Source organism: Gavia stellata, chromosome 22 (genome assembly GCF_030936135.1).
Source record: "Gavia stellata isolate bGavSte3 chromosome 22, bGavSte3.hap2, whole genome shotgun sequence".
Classification (NCBI taxonomy): Eukaryota; Metazoa; Chordata; class Aves; order Gaviiformes; family Gaviidae; genus Gavia; species Gavia stellata.
This window is the reverse complement of record NC_082615.1, coordinates 4,414,896-4,433,914: the sequence shown is the minus strand read 5'-3', so window position 1 is coordinate 4,433,914 and position 19,019 is coordinate 4,414,896. Positions and strand designations below refer to the sequence as shown.

Sequence of the window (19,019 nt, the reverse complement as noted above, 5' to 3'; positions counted from 1 at the left end):
ATTTAGTAGCGTCAAACTGGTATAAAAATATATTTGTACAAAGACAGACAGAAACAAACATCAAAAATGGAGCTGTATGCACAAAGTATCACTCCACATAAGAATGACAACTTCATGAAAGGTCTTTATGTCCTTGTTTTACGGGACCACACCCCACACACATACACTTTGCTCAAAGCACATCTAATTCAGAGGAAATAAATACGATATATACATCAGGCGGCACTATCTGCCGCCACACATAGGCCCTAAATTGAAAGAGATATGTCTATACTTTACATTCCTACTCAAAAGAAAAACAAAGAAGTCCTTGACTAGTAAAGTCTGTTTGTACAAGTATGATGCAAGGTCAATTTACTGGTCTCTTAAAAAATAAGAAAGCCTTAACATGCCTATTTTTATTTTAGGATTGCAAAGAAAGATGTGACCTCATGAACACTGTTGTATCATTCCTCAGTAATTTTAAGCCGGTGCAAACTGAAGAGTACAAAGCGTCCTGTAGCATTCACCCGTGGACATCAAAGCACCACATTCCAAGTGTCAGACAGGCAATTTTCCCTCTAACATACTCACGCATCCAATAATTGCACCTCTTTATAAGCCAGTCATCACTTTATGGAATCAAAGTCCTGCTGGAGGTGGGGAAGAGAAATTTGCAGCAATAAACTACAGTTTGACAGGCTCCAGCGTTTTACTCTAGAAGGTCTATGTACAGAAAGATAGAGATGTGCTCTTCTTCCAGATGCGTCATCTGTCAGAGCTTCTATTTCAGTTTTTAATTTGAGATAGGCTAAATGCAGTCCTAGCAGTCATTTGTACTCTTCCTGTGGAAGCAACTTCTAGACAGCTGGAGCACAGCCCTGGGCATCAGGAAACTAGGGCTCTAATCCCAGTTTTAACACAGACTTCCTTTACAAACTTGGCCAGCTTACTCAAATTCTTTCTGCCTCAGGTTTCCAGACCTATCAAAGCTATTTGCTGCATCTATTACAAAGGAGCGTCATGGGACTTTAACGACAAATTTCAGCGGAGCGCTCTGAGATGCTGTAAGAAAAATGCTGCAGTACAAACTAATCATTTTATCTTGCTTTAGTGAAATCATATATGTTTGATTTTTCTCAAAGTTCACTAAGGAAGAGCGGAGAAAACCCCCCAGCATTTGCATAACAATGAACTTGGCAATTAAAGGTCATTTGCCCTTACTTATTAAATTAAAAAATTCATATATGAAGAGTTTTTCAGTTGTTGAAAATGAAGAACTAATGCTTTTCAAATGTCTGTTTTGATGCCATAAATAGCAGAATTCTGGAACGTTTCCACTTTCCTGAGTATTTCCACTTATCTGACATTTACGTGTAATCATGTTTAGAACATAAATCTGTGCCAAGCCCAGGTTTATTTTGAGGGCAGCTCACGGTTATACTTTATACAGGAACTAGTGAGCTAGAATACGCCCACAAATCTTTAACCCATCACCTGTCTGAATAATACAAAAGACAATGCATTTGCTAACTCACTCTCAAGCAGTTCACCTGGTTAGGGGCAGCTGAAAGGAGAAACAATGACATGTATATTGCTCTTTTACTGTGCTATACAGAACTAGTCTAAATAACAGTCAGAACTGCAAATAATAGTAATTTTCTCTTGATCAGGATTAAAAAAAAGACCTTCAAACAGCTACATTTATGGACACCCCCCCACACACTTTTTTACCCTCACAAAGAGCACAATTTCTTAGTCATTATTACTAAAGTGATCCAAAAAAATGAACATTCTCCCTGAACTTCTTGTTGACGGTCAGAAATTTGTGAACAACAAAACCCACTGGCAGTCTGGCACAGTCCATATCAAAAAAAGAGGAAGATAAAGCGAAACTAGTGAACTCTGGAAAAAAGTTTTCTGATCTATCTTTCTGCAACAAGCAAGAACATGTCCTCTGGCTTTGGTCCCACTTTCATTCTGATTCTGCCCCAAATCATGCCCCTGAAATCACTACAGAAACTGCTGAAAACTAATCTATGAAGGCATTAACTCCGCAAATAAACAGACATCAATGACTTTGATCCCAGTGTCTCTGCATAACCAGAATAACAGCCAAATTCTGCTCCTAAGGTCTATCTGTCTGTTATTTTGATAATGGAACTTCTCATTCCATTTCCATTTATCTGCTCATACAGCTGACCCAAGGAATTTTTTAAAAACCCTATTTCTCTGTTTTAGGGTAAATTATGTTTAAGGAAAGAGAGAGAAAAAGAAGCACTAACACCAAAACTCGACGAGTGTCTTATAAATCATCTCTTTCCGTAATGGAAAGTCCCACATCCTTCCTGATCCACCCTCTCAGCCTATCCATGATGTGGGAGAGGAAAAAAAGACAAAAAGCCCCCAGTGTATTTCTCATACATTCACACAAATAGACGCTTGGAGCCCCACAAGCCCTAATGCATATTTTCCATTTATATATATAAACCAACCAATAAAAGGCCACACATACCAATTACCTTTTCTCTTCTTGTACATACTGTCAAGCAGTAAATAGAAATTAGCAGCTGCAGTGCTTTTTTATTCAGGACATGTATATTAACTGATGACTCACCAAATAATTTGCAGCCCAGCATGTCAGTTGTCTTCTCCACCACTGAAAGGAACACTTATTTTAAAGAGAAAGTTAACCACTATGGATCCTGCGGGCAAGCCGGCAGGCATCAGAACAAGATAAATATTGCTGGTGAACCCCAACAGGGCAGAGGAAAGGGGTGGTTCGAATAGCATACCGCAAGCTTTTTAAAATACTCAAATAGCAATAAATGATCCATGGGGGAAAAGAGCAGGGGCAGGGAAGAAAGGATTATCACAAAGTCAACCCACACTGCCACATGGCCTTTTGTGGTATACCCTGCCTTCACACAGCAGGCAAGACCTGCACTGCATGAACAACTTCAGTATATAGCTAAGCGTTTTTTTTGTAGTCCTCTGTAAGTACACTTGGGGCCTGACTCAATAGTTTATTTCAAATGGGGAACAGTAATCTATGGCACAGAGGCCAAAGATAGCATGCTTAGGGCTTAGGGAGGGCTTGGAGCTGGAACTTGCACCGAAAAAGGTATCTGTGAAGAAGCAGCTCCCAAATCCCGGCTCTCACTGAGCTCCAATGCCTGCAGTAGTTGGGAGCCCATGCCTCCTGCAAACAGATGCTCTGTAGCGTCTTCAGGAATGCAATGTCTTGTGGGTCTTGCTGAGTTTCTTCCAGAACACTTAACCTCTTATTCAGAAAGCAAGCTGACAGCTCCTCCTTCAGATTATGTCCACCATGTAATTAATGAGTTTGACATTACAATTTTGGCCAAACTTCTGTTACATCCTATCTGATCAGATGCAATCAGAAAGAAGTACAATCCAATTAAATTCTAGGGAACTAACGGCAACTTCTCTGTACTCCTACAACATTCACTGTGCTGTTCTTTAGAGCAGCATGAAAAACTTCTTTACTGACAGCATGGAATATTCTACTATGACTTAGTATTTAAAGACTGAACCACACATTTCATTCTATTTTAACTCCATTAAATCTATCTAACAAATTATGATTGGTTTCTAATTGCTTTGTCAAAAGAAGAAACTAAAAAAAGAAAAAATAATCAGACACAACAGGAATTTTCCAAGAATTGCAGAAGTGTCATTTAATAAAAAAATGGGGTTTGAATTCTTCCTAATCTCATAGTTCTTTAAAAACTACAAAACGAGAAAGCAAGTCTCCTTGATCTCAGAGCGGACATTACTCCTTTACTCACTGAGTAAGAAAGAAGGTTCAAAGAAAACTCACAGCATTATTTTCCACAGCACCTGCTGCTGACTCCTAGACTCCAAATGGAGAATTGAAGTCTCCCTCAGCATAATCTCAATCATTCTTCATCAACCGTTGCAGACGTTTGAATCCAATCTTTGCAACATGGGTTTAAGGCTAATTTTACAGAAAGAGTCAGGAGAGCTAGTATGTGGCAGATAATTCATTCCAGCATACAAAAATATATTCTCATATGTGTTCCCATACTCTTGTGGCATTAATGTATCCCTGGCTCTGAAGAAGCCACAGGTTCCTGGGTTTTAGGTTATCACTGTCACATCCACAAATTTTAATGCTCTCTACAGCCAGCATTGTTAGGTGAGATACTTGCACTGCTACTCAAAAAGGCAAGATAATACATACCACCCAACCAACCTTCTGCAAGCAAGATTTAGCATGCTCATGACATATTTGGAGGGGTTAAAAGCCCAAGCTGCAGTTATCATCTGTCAGTTCAGAATTTTTTAGACTGAGAATGAATGCGTGCTTCTAAAAAGCACCGATCCTGTTACAAATCTGCCACGCAAATAGTCTTGGTACATGCACTAAATCTAACAAAATTAAGATGTCAAATTCTTGTGCACAAATGTATAGCTCATTTGCTCCTGACAGTACGTTTGCACATCAAGTGCTTTCAACGAAAGTAAATACATCGCGTACACACACGCTGATTGTGCAGCACTAACACATCTCACAAGTTTTGGATTTGGTGCAAACACAGCACGCTGATGAGTTGTCCACGGTCTGTAGAAATAGCCAGATACATAGAAGCCTAGCAAAAATATTCACGGTAAGTCTGCCTGGACTGCTGTAGATCACGAAATCCTGCCCAGTTAAAAATATCAGTTTCTACATGAAAAAAGTCCAGTTTATATACAAAAAAAAAAAAAGAAAAAAAGAAAAAAAGATGAAAGCTGTATGGGAACTCTTGAAAAGAAACGGTACACAGAATTCTGGAAATAAAGAACTTCAGTCCTTTCAACACTTGCTATTTTGCTGCTGCACAGGAACTATTAGAGGACTCTTGAGCTGTAATCCTCCTGCACTAACCCCAAGAAAGAAAATTTCCAAAGGAAAACTCAGTTTAAAATTTGAAAGTACACATCAACAACTCTAAATTAATCTTAACTGCTGTTTGCATAAACCGCTATATAGAAACAGATGCATATCTGTAAGTGTCTGAATCATTCAGGCAGCACAGTAATACTCTTCAAAACCCCAAGCAAGACAAATCAGTATAATCACAGAATCACTGAGGTTGGAAAAGACCTGTAAGATCATCAAGCCCAACCATCACCCCAACCCCACCATGCCCACTAAACCATGTCCCGCAGTGCCACGTCCACATGTTCCTTGAACACCTCCAGTGATGGTGACTCCACCACCTCCCTGGGCAGCCTCTTCCAACGCTTCACCACTCTCTCAGTGAAGAAATTTTTCCTAATATCCAGCCTGAACCTCCCCTGGCGCAACTTGATGCCATTTCCTCTAGTTCTGTCGCTAGTTACATGGGAGAAGAGACCACCACCCACCTCACCAGAACCTCCTTTATATATGTAGTAAATAGGGATGTAGTGAGGAATAACTAAAGATGAGTTATTGATTGTAACCAGTGAGACCACAGATGTTTAACGACATAGCAGAAAATTAAAGTACACAATCTTGTGCTAACAAAGAAACAAATAAAAGATTGGTAGGAACCCTTCCAGCTTCTACACTGGGAAATTTGTATTTTAAATGAGAAGTTACTTGCCAAATAAATAACAAATTCTAATGGGAAAGGATATATTCATTTATTTCAGACCTATGCTGGCCAGTGTCCAACAATGGCAAGCTGCTCTTGTTATTTTTGAAGCGCAGAATGAATTTGAGCATGTATCTTTATAATGGCCAGAAAGCATATTAAATCCAAATACTTAAAAGTTACTATTATGCCTTTGAGACATATATATATATTGCTCTACTGCAACATCCTTTTGTTGACATGTGCATCCTCTGAATCTATAGTAGGAAAGAATTCACCACACACCCAAAGGAAATGACTTCAAACAAGCGCGTGTTTACAGCCTCTCTGCAGTACAAAACACGTTCCAGGAGCGCTGGGATTTTGGCTAGCATTATGGAGCATCCTGCCCAACCTCACCGCGCCGAAGGACTCTTCCGGGTGCGGCTGCCCGGGTACAGCGGCTGGAGGTAACGCGGAGGGAAAACCCCTTCACCTCCGCCGAGGCCCTGAGGCCAGGCCGCGGCAGCCCAGCACCCCGCTCCTCCCCGCCTGTCTCTGAGAAGCGATTTAGCGCTTCTCCCTCGCCCAGCCGGGAAAAAGCGGCTCCTTACGAGTCCCTCCCTAGCGCCTACAACCAAACTCCCACCCTTAGCCAGTCCCAATCCCCGGCTGGACCCACGGCAGCACCCGGGCCACTAGCCAACCTCTCCTCTCCACCTCGGCCACCGCCGCCGCCATTTTGCCAGCCCCTCCTGCCCGCGCGCCGTTAGCGCCGACGCGCAGGCGCAGCCGCCCCGCGCAGGCGCAGTGCCGCGCTGGCCCCGGTAGGCAGCATGGAGGACGCGCTGAGGCGGGAGCTGGGTACCGCGCTGCTCCGGCCGACGGGGCACTCGGGGGGCGGCTGCATCAGCCAGGGCCAGAGCTACGACACGGACGGCGGTCGGGTGTACGTGAAGAGCAACTCCAAGGCGGAGGTGTGGGGGGGTAGGGGTCGAGGGAGGGGTGCGTGTGGCGGACCCCGGGGCGGGGAGGCAGCTGTGAGGGCGGTCGCGCTGAGGAGAAGGGCGGCGGGCTGAGGAGATGGCCGGCCCCGGCCTCTTCTTGGTGGAGGGAGGTTTGCCAGTTGGCCTCTGGCAGTGAAATTTCGACTGCTGGTGGCAGGGAGATGGCCTGCCGCCGGGGTTAGATGTCGGCTTCGTTTGGCAGCTTGCGCCCTGTGAGGGTCTGGCTGGCGGCTGCTGTGGGTCTGGGGCCTGGTGTGTGGTGCGGGTGCCTGGGGATGGGGAGGCCGCGGTGGGGGTAGGCACTGGGGTGGGAAGCAGCATTTCTGGTGGGATGCTGTTGCAGTATCAGTATTATTTGTGCAGGGCGTGCAGTACAATGGCATGCTGTTGTCAGTTATGGCTTGGGTAACAGCAGTATCGCTGTGGCTGCATATGCTGTGGTAGTGTCTGGAACAACCTAGAAGGTATAAAATTATCTACTGAGGGTGTGCATCTTTCTTTGTTGTAACAAAATCAGTAAATACGCATAAGAAGGAGTTTTTATCAATAAAAGATATTTTTCCACAATTGTTCAAGATTGTCTGCTTTGTTCTTTCAATACCTGGTACCAGCTACTGTAGAAGGTAGATAACTGCATTTGATAGAGAGAAGTATAATGCAACCTACCTGTATGGCATCCTTATTTGCAAAAGCAGAGGTCAGGTGGGATTTACTTTAAAGGTACTCTTTACTTGTGTCTGTCAAATGAATAGCTTCACTGGAAGAACAAAAGTCAGAACTTTGTATTTGCCTTTAATAGCGAACAAAAGTTTTTGAAAGCATATATACAACCATATGCCAAATTTGTTTATGCTTTCTGATTATATCAGGGAGGTGGATGGATGCACTGAGGTGGTAACATTGGAAAATAAGGAAAGGTTATCTTGCTTTACATTAGACTGCAGATAGTTTGAATTGATAGCAATATAGCCTGTCCACTTCGGCCTTTGTTAATTGTGTATTTAGGTATACAATCCAGCTAGCTACAAGATAGGGCTTGGAAAAAAGATCTGGATAGATCTTTCTCTTCAGTAATCATTTCATTTTCTATGCTTTTGCCTGTGTGTGGATTCTGAGTGCTGATTAAAGCAAACTTTGCCAAACTATTATAATGCTGTGCTGTGTGTGCAGCAGTGGGTGTATATCAGCAGTTTCTTTAGAAGAACAAAGTTCTTTAGAAAACACTGTGGTTTTTATTCTATTAAAGTTAACAGCTGGCTTTAACCTAGTATGATGCTTTAGGCAGAGATACAGTATTTACTAATTTCCTCTGAACAAAGCTATCTCATGGCTCAGTAATTCAGCAGTTCTTCATTCTTGATGTCCTGTAGGCTTTGTAATTTTTAGTCAATGTTTATTGAAAATTGTCCTTTGACTGTGTTTCATGTATCAGTACTAAATGGCTAGTATTCTGTTTCTGTGTCATTAATTATATTTTCTTGCTTTTGCTTTTGGCAGATACCATAGATTTCCACATACCCTTTTTCTGCAACCTCTGCCTAAGTCTTCTAGAGTAGTGTTTCTTTGTGTGACTAAATGCCACTGATGTCAGTGGAGCAACTCAAGAGAATAGATTTTACTTGTTGTGGATAACAGTTGCAGAAGTAGGTCCTAAATTCAGAATGTCATAAAAGCAAATGCAGTTGGTAGTGGGTTGGGTTCTAAGGGCTTCTGTGTGCAAGTGCGGTAAGGGGCATTTGGCTGTTAGCATTGATACTCTTTTCTTTTTTTTCCTTTTTTTTTTTTCCCCCCATGAGGCAAAAGAAATAGGCCAGGGAAAATCATTCTGCGACAGCTTTCCAGACATTTGCTGCATAATCCATTAATAAAATATTGCTTGTATTTTATTTATATGCAGTTTGCACTCCTTCCGTTGTAAACAGACTTTCTAAGTTGTTTTTACTATTACAGAGAATGCTAGAACCTAAGTCACTTCCACAGAGTCGGTTTATGAAATGAAATTTCTGTAATTGTAAAACTACTGTCAAGTCTGTGATGTGGATCTATCTGTATCTTGTACGTGCAGTAATCACTTGCTCCAAGCTTTTTATTTAACATTTACAGCCTTGATTGATTTTGTGAAAGAGTTTTTTTTACCTGTGGCTGGTGTTCATGGAGACTAATGCTTTCCTTTAACATTTGGCAGGCCAGAAGAATGTTTGAGGGAGAAATGGCAAGTTTGGAAGCCATCTTGAAAACGCAGACAATAAAAGTGCCTAAACCCATCAAAGTTATAGACCTGCCTGGGGGCAGTACTCTCTTTGTGATGGAACATTTGGAAATGAGAGGCTTAAACAGGTAAAACAGTATTATCTTTGCATCCTTTAACCAGAAATTTTGACTATTATGACAATTAAGTCACTTGTTTTCAGAGGGGAAACGTGTTTTAATTCTTTTTAAAGCAAGCCAAGATACATTTGGGAAGTTATACAGCAGAGAACTGTATAGAATACTTCATAATGCTTCACCTAGGAAATTGGTTATACATGAAGAAGTGAGTGTGGGTTTTGTTTAGTTTTGGCTTTGTTTGGGGTTTTTTGTTTGTTTGGGGGTTTTTTTTTTTTAGGTAATTAGTGATTTTTACAGTAAGGTTTCTTTTTACAGTAAGGAAAATGACCTACCTGATCATCTGTTTTGTGTATTTGCCTTTGATATAAGAACCAGTGTTTAATATTGCTTGTCATGAGTATGCAGGGGCGCTTCCCCAAATGAATGAATCCTGATTTCAACGTTTTTACAACTGTCACCTTGATTTTGATGGTTTCAAACTTTTGGCCCTTGTCTGTGGCAAACACTTGAGTAAATTAAAATATGATGAATACTTCTGTCTGATTCCATTAGGGAGGTGGCCATGACCAATTTCTCATCCCAGTCTCAGAGCTTCTGCAGCCAGCTTAAAGTCTTACCCCTCATCCTGCTCATCCGCAGAGTTTCTAAATCATGAGGCGCTCTCAGTGAGCTCCAAGAGAAAGAGCAGAAATCCTGCTGCGTTTGAGCTGATTGAGATGAAAAGTATCCAAATGCAACCTTTGGCGTACAGATTTCAGGGGTTAGCTACAATCTGTGTTAACAGGAACAAAATGAAGAAATAACTTTGCCTCAAATGACAGTGCCTTGAGAACAGGGAAAGATGTGAGAGGTTAACGACAGGAAAAGGAAACATACTTTTGTTAACATGGGAGGCAACTGGCTGTAAAAGTTGTCTGCAATTACTGCAAGACTCTTCTGAACTGTGGGGAGGATAAGCTTTTATCAAAAATAGATAAATAAATAAGGCCCACCTGACCCTTCCATCTTCTAGGTCTTTAGAGAAGATAAGCCGGAGACATAAAGAGGAGGATGAGTCTTGTTTGGCTTTATTTCCCAAAGACAGTTTGCCAAAAAAAAAAAAAAAGGCATAACATGTTGTGCATGCTTTTCTTACAGATATCTTACTGAAAATTCATATAGAAGAGATCTCACACAGAAATTTGAATTGATAGTTTCTCATTGTTACTGAATTTGATTGCTGCTCACTTTTAATAGTGTTGTCAGAAACAATCATATAAGTACATTTTGTTCTATGTTAGTATGTAATCTTTATAGGAAGAGGAGGTGTTCATGACCGTAATATTTTGAAAATGTACTTCGCTAGAGATGCAGAACTTCTTTTACTTGCTTGGTAAAACTTTTCAAGTAATTCCTGAAATATCAAGAACTGGATTCATTAATGTGTCAGTGTTGCTAAGAATACTTTTGTTTCTTAGACATTCAGCAAAGCTTGGAACACAACTGGCTGATCTACACCTTCATAACCAGCAACTTGGAGAGAAGCTGAAGAAAGAAGGGAGCACAGTTGGTAATTTAACCTAGTTAATAATAACCTTCAAAATAGTTAAAAGAGCTTTTGTTATTTCAGGATAAGTTTGTCTTCTTCCACTAAAGATATTATAAAAATAGATTTGGATGAAACACCCAGGCAGGGGGTCTTCTTTTTCCTTTTGTTTGCTCTATTTAGAGCTCTGTAAGCAAAATATTTATTCAATTTAGGATCCTTGCGATCCCGCATCACAGTTTCTGCAAGGACATGGTATCAGAGGAGATAGGCTACCTCAAAATGTGATTATGAAGATCATAATATAGCTGCTTTACATCAAGCTTTAAACTTAAAAACCAACAGCAACAACCATTGTAACAAAAAGAGTGTTAAGGTGCAAATTTTTTTATTCTGAGTAGAAGCAGCATTGTACCCTTGCGTAGTTTTTAAGGTCCATTTGCATTGTAGATACTTAGAATTTTGTCATTAGTATTGGATTTTTGTCTTTGGTTTGAAAGGTAAAGGTCAAGGGCAAATGGAAGTCCAGTTTGTGGATCAATTTGGCTTTCATACAGTTACCTGCTGTGGCTATCTTCCACAGGTAGGTTGTACTTCATCAGACTGATAGAGTTTTAAGTTTATTTTATTTTCCCTTCAGTGACACAAAGGGCCAAAATTATCATAATGGAAATTAATTTATTTCTGTGGAGTCATAAAAAGAAAAACATTGGTCAACCTGCTAAGGGAAGTAGTGCTTTGGACAGCACTTACAGCTGCATTGGACATTCATAGCTCTTCAATTACTTGGTTTTTATCACTTAGAGAAAATTATTTATTCCCCTAATTTAATGTTTTAAGATAACACTCTATTAAATGGTAGCATTTACTGTCCTGGATGGTATGAGCACAAAAGCTGTATAATCCTCCAAAGTTTTATTTGAAAATGTGTCTTTTGTGTGGTGTAGAACTAACATCTGCAGTCCTGTTCCTTCAGGTGAATGACTGGCAGAATGACTGGGTGACTTTCTTTGCCAAGCAAAGAATCCAGCCCCAGATGGACATGATTGAAAAGAATTCAGGAGACAGGGAAGCAAGAGAACTTTGGGCACAACTTCAGGTAGGAGAAATTCTCTCAGTTTTCGTTATGGTGATAGCTAGGTATCAGTTGTTTAGATTTTCTTTTCATAAAACAGAGTTCCTGTTTGTTGGTGTGCTCCAGGTTCTGTTGGTAAGAGACTCCAGCTTTTAGGTATTAAAATGCCCTTTATTCTAAGGTATAATGGTTTTTGCCCCATCATCCTATGCTAATAGTACAAAGTGAACGTGTGCCGAATAGCACTTTGCCTTGCTCTTTAGGAAATACGAGATCAAGTTGACATTTCTCATTCCCTGTAACATCTTCATGATGAGAAATATATATAAGCAGTACTGTTCTGCACATTATCTATTCATTTAAGGTTTGTGTCTGATTAAGTGACTGAAGTATTAGCTATTTGGGTACTACTTTGTAGAAATCTCTTCAAGGTTGGTGAGAGATACCTGAGCCTTCTAATGATGAAGTGGGTGATTGGTGGTGTTATTAAAGCTGATCAATATTGCAGCACCGAATGCAGTTTTACGTTTTTTATTTTCTTGCTAAAAAACATTTGGATGACTATTCTTCAGCTAGTGGCATTTACAAAAAATAGAACTCCTCTTGATTTTCTCAGCATCTCTGTTGACTAGGTCCTATGCTGTTTCAAGTTACGTTTTTTTTTTAACTTTTAAGAAGTTTCAGTTCATGTTCTGCATGTATGCAGCTAAAACTCTGCAATCATTCACCTTCAAATGTAGTACTTACACATCTTGCTTTTTTTCCCCCTGCAGCTGAAGATACCCAGTTTGTTCTGTGATGTAGAAATTGTTCCTGCTCTCCTGCATGGAGATCTCTGGGGAGGAAATGTAGCTGAGGATGATTCTGGTCCAATTATCTTCGACCCGGCTTCTTTCTACGGCCATTCAGAGTATGAGCTTGCAATAGCTGGGATGTTTGGTGGCTTCAGCAGTTCTTTTTACTCTGCTTATCACAGTAAAATTCCCAAAGCTGCAGGGTTTGAGAAACGCCTAAAGCTTTATCAGCTTTTTCACTACATGAACCATTGGAACCATTTTGGTACAGGGTACAGAGGGTCTTCTCTAAACATTATGAGAAACCTTGTAAAGTGACTTTCCGCTTAAGCAGAATACTTCTTATGTTGCTTGGAAAACCCCATACTTGGCAGTGCAACTACAGGAGTAGTAATGTTAAAAAAAGCTACTAGACCCTTGACCTTGTTGCACAGCTAAAGACCTAGAATCAGTGAGTCCTGCTGAATACCAAGTGTAACGTAGTCATCTCTTTTTAGAATAGTTGGGAATACCTTTATGAGGGAAATCTCTAAGAAAGGAGCTTACTCAGTTGCACAAAAGATCTGTCGGTGTCAAGAAAGCATGGTATGCTTGAGACTAGGCAAGGTAATACAAATCAATCACTCAAGTGTAAATGATTTGGAAGAAGTTCTCTCTAGGGGCCGGTAGTGCTTCAGAGTAGAGAAATACTAGGGTTTGCATTTGCACCCTAATGGAAAACATTAGAGAAGTGTTTGTGAAATGGAAAATTCCTTTTCTTAGTTACTGAGGAGATGGCTAAAAAAGTTGCTCGTTGCTTTTTGCTGTTCCCCCCACCTTTGTGATAGATCGCTCAGACTCTTTCAGCTCTTCAAGTCCAGTTTTGTGCATGTTCAAGTCCAGTTTTCTGGCATGTGCGTTACGGCATTCTTGTAGACTGTTCTGTGCTTGCCGGTCAGTGGGCTCTTATCTACAGCAATTTTGTTTTCACCAGAACTATCTCTCTCTTCTTTTTTGGATTATGCTTTTGTCTAATGGTGTGCATTCTTAAAGATTTTTTCAGGTGAGACACTTCACATGTACGCATCCTGTGAAGATGTACTTTCTCACTAATACAAACAGAAGGTGTACTTTTTGACTGCTGTCATTGCCCACAGGCTAGTGCCATCTGGTCGTGGTACGGGCTTCACATAAATTTTCTGTAGTTCAGACTACAGGTGCCATAAGCTGACATTATTCTTCAGTCCCCACTAAGTGCACTTTGTAGCTCTTGGGATAAGAGACATGAAACCAAAGGAAGTTAAAATATAACTCTCAGAACAGCAGCTCTACACCACTGTCAGAAGTTCTTTTAAGGATAGCTTTGCAGACTAGCTATTTCTTGTACCTGCAAGATGGTAATACTAAAATTGTACTCTTTTTGATATAGGCTGGTAATGATATTTCAGTGCAAGCGTACCAGGTAGGTGAGAGAGATGCATGATTCCTAACACGCATTTTGAGAGTTTGAGAATGACTTTAATTAAAAGTGTTTTTCACTGGATATTGGCAGATTACTGAAGGTTTTATAGTTGCTGGTTTTGCAGTTATTTGTACAAATTGGAAGCAAGTTTAGAGAAGACTATCACTTGATATAACTTCTCTCCTTAATTCTACTACTCTTCTCACTGGCTGTTTAACTTTTGCTACAAAAAGTTTTGAAGCCTTGCTCGGTAGAATAGCTTTTACTTTTACTTTGTGGCTTAAATAAAAAGTTTCCCAGTTGATTATTGTTGTCTCTGTTTTCTGAATTAAAACCTTACAGCTTGCGTCCATTCTTGGGGAGCTGCTTGCTCTAACCTGTTAAAGGTCCCTAGTTTGTTAGACAATTACGGTCATCGAAGGTGTTGATGGGAACGTGGTCATGGATTTTAATCTGGAGCAGTGTGCCACTGAAGAAAATGTATGTGTTGTTTGGTTACAGTATCATTTGAGGTCCTATCTCTGCCTTCAAACTTAAGGTATTGAGCCAGCTGTTTGGATGTTGTTGATGAAATTTTATGTCCGTGCCCATATCCTTATCCCATTCACCCAAACCTAACACTGCTTAGTGCAGCTGATGGAAGAAATGCTATGGAATTTTAGCCAGCAGTCAATCTGGTTAGATCCCTGCCTTCATAATAAAGTTAGAAATTATTTAACAAGGTCATTCTGTTTACAAATCTTCAACAAATCAACATGTTTATTTTGCTAAAATACCTAAATACTTTTTATCATTAGAAGGTGAAAAGTGATATGAAGGTGGATTTTCTGTCAGTTATAGACTTGAGTGATAAATTGTAAGTCTCCAAAGATTGCCTTTTCCTAATAGAACTGAATCAAAATATTTTTGTGATTTAAGGAAAATTGTGTTGTATGCAAGTTGTGTAAATAGAAACAATTGTATTTAGAGTTTTAATTTAAGGGATATTATGCTCACTTTTTCAAAGCTACTTTGTGCTACGATTAAAAATGGAAGGGGTGTAGAGAGGAATACAAATGGATTGTAACAGCAAGCTCTACTGTACCATAGATCCTTTGGTTTTGAGTTCTTATAGATAGCAGTTGAATCAGGGGATGGAGAAGGGAATGAAATATCTTCTGAAGGCAGGCTGCTGGTGGACCCTTAAGGAGAAATTGCTGCAGTTCTACAAGGTAATTTTTTTTTTTCTTACGTGTTGTATAGTTCTGCACTGCTTTTAGGATTCTCCTCTTTGATCATTTTATTGCATTACGTGTTCTAGGCATGCCTTTGTTATTCTTTATCTCTTTGTCTCATAGTTTAAAGCTAACGTGTCCTACTTTTCCTTATCATATACTCCTCCCTCTTGGCTCCCTCTGTAGATTATAAATCTGGCGAGTGTGTTTCCTTGTACCCATGCTCTCATTCTGTATTTCATGGTTCTGTATCATAATTTTGCTGACTTTCCTTTCCTGTTTGGACAAGCAAAAAGGGTAAAAGCACCACGGGATTTTTCTTAAATATACAGTGTACGTGTACTTGTATATTGTAAAAAAAATTGTAATAGCCTCTCATGATGTCTCTAAGTCTTTTCTCAAGATGGATCACAATAAATGTGTGACATATGTAGAGTAAAGCATCTCAAGGCATTTATTTTTAACACTTTAAAAACAAGATCTCTCTTAATTTAAACTAAATTTTGAAATTAATTACTTAGGGAATTAATTAGTGAGTTGGGATATGATTATGCATAACTTGAATAACATCAGCTTCTGCCTAGGAGAGGAGTTAGGGGAAGGGAAACTTGGAAATCTGGGCTCAATGGTTAGGATGATAGGAAAATTCAGGTTGGGACAGACCTCAGGAGGTGACTTAGTTCAATCTCCTGCTTAAAGCAGGATGAGCTATGAGGACAGGCCAGGTTACTTAGATCTTTGGTCTTGAAACCCTCCAAGAATGGAAGCTGCACAACCTCTCTGGGCTTGACTGTCCTAATTGTGAAAATACATCCAGTTTGAACCTCTCTGCCAGAACCTGTATTTTTGCTGAATTGCTTATAGTTCCTATATACCCTACATCTCAGTGTGATTTTTTTTTTTTTTTTGGTTGTTTTCATTCTCATGGACTGCTGCCATCTGCAAAAACTGCCTGCAGATACGAATGTTGCACTCTAGTACTGTTTTTCTTCCTGCTTTTCATCTTCACTGCTGTTCCAGAATAGATCTGGTGATTTTAGCTCATGCTGGACTGTTCTAGCAGAACTAAAAGCAGGTGGGAAGTGGTATATAATTAGCTTGTCCTGTAGGCACTGATTGTGACAAAACATTTACGGGGAAAATGTATTTCTGGTAGCTAAGCCACACCAGAATCACAATAGCTTTACTATTTTTCTTTGTAAAATAATGCTCAATTACTTTTCAACACATTTTTCAATGACATCTCAAAAGAATTCACTGAAGTCTCCCAAGGCATGGTTGATATTGTGTACAGAGCTACAGCCTGTGCAGTTATGCTGAAGATCAGATCTATATGTTTAAAGGAGCTCTGAATTACTTGTCCTTGGACAGTTCTTTACTGAGAAACTATAACTTTTGTCAAAGGGAGGCAGGTTTTTATGATGGAAATTCTCTTTTCTTGCTCTTGGCTTACACTGGTCTATAACGGCTTCTTTGTTTCCTAGGAGTCTTTAGATACTCCCAAAGGAGAAGTAAACAATCTTTTTCTCATTGGTATGCATGGGGTTATCTTTCTTCTGGGCCATCTTTGAAAACAAACATGTTAGAAGCGGTTGTGAGCAAAACAAGAAGAAAAGAGCTGGGAACTAAATAGTTACAAACTCCACTACAAGCACAACCCTGAGGGTAGGTCTCAAACCAGGAGCCCAACAACACTCACATAAATAGTCTTTTGTAATTCCTCACCGTCTTCTTACCTCTGGCTGCCGCAATTAGTATTTTTCTTTGTGATCTGGCCATGGTGCTGAATTGTCCGTGGTAGCAGGTTCCATTGGCGTGAGTGTTTTCAAGCACTCGGTTCCTTCGAACCCATCTGGAATGCTTTTGAGTTGTTTTACTTCCAGTGTTTGAAATGATATTGTTCGAAGTTGATTGACTGGAAACAATGTGAACAAAAATGTTAGGAAACCAGGCCTTTCACCCCTGCATTACTAGTTAAATATCGATCCAGCGTGGAAGCAAACAGAAGGCTTTCCATCTCTTGGCTACTATGTAAGTGATGCAATATATTTGGATTAACACAGTCCTGTTTCTGGTTTAACTAAAAATAAAATGTCAGAATGCTGAAATAAGTGTTACAGTCAGTAACTATTGGCATCTTCACTGGAAATTATAGGAGAGAAGTCCATGGCATACTAGACTGCAAAAAATTTTGGGTTCAGTAGTAATATTGTGAATGAAGATCTGTTCTCCTTGTTTGTTTTTGGGGTTTTTTTTGCTTTTGGGTTTTTTTTTTCCTTAACAGGTAAATAGAAAAATGAATTAGGGTAGCTTTCACTATGAAGAAGTAAGGGTCCCTGCTCATTGTCGTTCGTTTTGGTGCCAGAAAACTTCATTCTTTTCCCAGGTGTTCCATTGCAACCTGTGGTATGATTCCCTTCTTTCAGCAGTTGGAGACCATTGCTCTAATAGTAGGTGCTCTTTAGGGCTTCATACATCCTGAAATTCAAATTGCTTGGCATTTTCACTATCTATAAATCAGTCATACGACTCATATTAACTAACTGCCTCAAACTGCCCAAGATCTACAGCCATAATCAAGTTGCTTTGAGTGCCTGTGCACTGGTTTACTGTGATTTAATGCACATGCTGAGCTTGTACAATGTACAAGCTTTAAGCTTTCTTTGGTCTGGGCATAATTGTTTGCTTTAGCAGCTGCGGCTCACTTTCCAGGCACAAATGCTCCATGGGAGTGTAGGGACAAAGTGCTTAAGACTGCACCAGTAAGTGCTAACTCTTCTCTACCTCTCCCCAACATTACTTTCTGTAGCTCTATTTTGTGAATAATCTATTTTACAGTTAGTATATCAGTGATGTGATGGTTATAAACGATTACAGCTGGACTTTGTAGAAGGATTGCCAAAGCAGTCGCTGTTTATTTTAGACATATAATGCAAATGTCCAACCAAGATACGTAACCTCGAGTGTGGCTTCTTGCTGTTCTTGAATACTTTTCTGTATTTGAATCACTGTTTCTGATTCCAGGTCTGCACTTTTCCAGCTCGTGCTCCTACTCTATAAGCAATGTCCTGCTCAAATAAATCTGGATGTTAGAAAAGTTCCTCCTTAGCCAATTTGTCCTTTTAAGGTCTGCTATGTTCCAGTTGCTCCATGTATCATGAGGAGCTATGTTCTGACAAATAACTTGTTTGAGCAATAACTTGTACCATACCAGTATTTTTCACTCCATGTAGGACTGGAACCACTTGTAAATGTAGTGAAAAGCCTACCTAAATAAAGCCAGTAATTGTCCAGTAATCATTCCTTTCTCTGTCAAAAATAGCTTATATGAATCAATGCAAACAAACAGTAGTGAAAAGAGAGAAATGCATGAAAGCACAGTGCAACAGTGGCAACAGAATCCAGAAATTGCCTGGGGAGATGGTAGGCATTGCTGCTCCAAGCAAGAACAACAACTGCAGCCTTTTCCACGGACTGTAATGTGCTAGGAGTCAGTCATAGCCACCTCACCGAATATGTTATCTTTATATAGACATTATTAAAACAAATATTGTAGGGTCTGGGTTAGGATTACATGTTTTAAAGGTTTAATTAACACTTTATACCTGAGGGTGTCAGCGCACTTTGCAAGGTTGAAGTGATTAAATTCTGCTTTCTGTGTGTTAGATTGTGAAAGGAGATAAAAAGGTGAAATGATGTTGTAAAGATCACGTTAAATCCGGAGAAGCACATAGGGACAGTATCCTAAATTTCTTTATTACCAACTTGATGCTTTTACTATGAATCTTCACTTGGTAATGTCCAGCCCTGAGCACCTTACTATCTCACTGACTCCAGGGCACTTTCAGGCAATAAAAATCTTTTGACTGTCTCTTGTAAGAGATCGAATTATATCCCAAGAATGGAAAGCATTCTAACGATCTCAGTGATGACAACAGAACTCCAGTCCACACAAAGCAACTACAAGCAGAGAAAAAACCCACCAATCTTTCCATGTATTTCTGGTGACTGACTTATGGTCCGCAGCATGATTTAACTGCATCTTTATGGACTGCAGCTTTGTTTTTC

General features: G+C 39.9%; 1 protein-coding gene across 1 annotated transcript; it reads left to right on the top strand.

The window, feature by feature from the left end:
* The first annotated feature begins 6,403 nt into the window (after nucleotides 1-6,403).
* On the top strand, nucleotides 6,404-14,516 carry LOC104258365 (ketosamine-3-kinase). Its single transcript, XM_059828129.1, has 6 exons — nucleotides 6,404-6,544; nucleotides 8,760-8,911; nucleotides 10,360-10,451; nucleotides 10,928-11,010; nucleotides 11,404-11,526; nucleotides 12,276-14,516. Exons 1-6 carry the CDS (start codon nucleotides 6,404-6,406, stop codon nucleotides 12,612-12,614), a joined length of 930 nt encoding a protein of 309 aa, XP_059684112.1. The 3' UTR covers nucleotides 12,615-14,516.
* The last annotated feature ends 4,503 nt before the right edge of the window (nucleotides 14,517-19,019 follow it).

Excerpts from the sequence above, each read along its gene's own strand:
- LOC104258365 (XM_059828129.1), top strand. The coding sequence starts at position 6,404 with ATGGAGGACGCGCTGAGGCGGGAGCTGGGTACCGCGCTGCTCCGGCCG. Across the intron at positions 6,545-8,759 it reads AGAGCAACTCCAAGGCGGAG|GCCAGAAGAATGTTTGAGGG; the intron begins GTGTGGGGGGGT and ends AACATTTGGCAG. Across the intron at positions 11,527-12,275 it reads AACTTTGGGCACAACTTCAG|CTGAAGATACCCAGTTTGTT; the intron begins GTAGGAGAAATT and ends TTCCCCCTGCAG.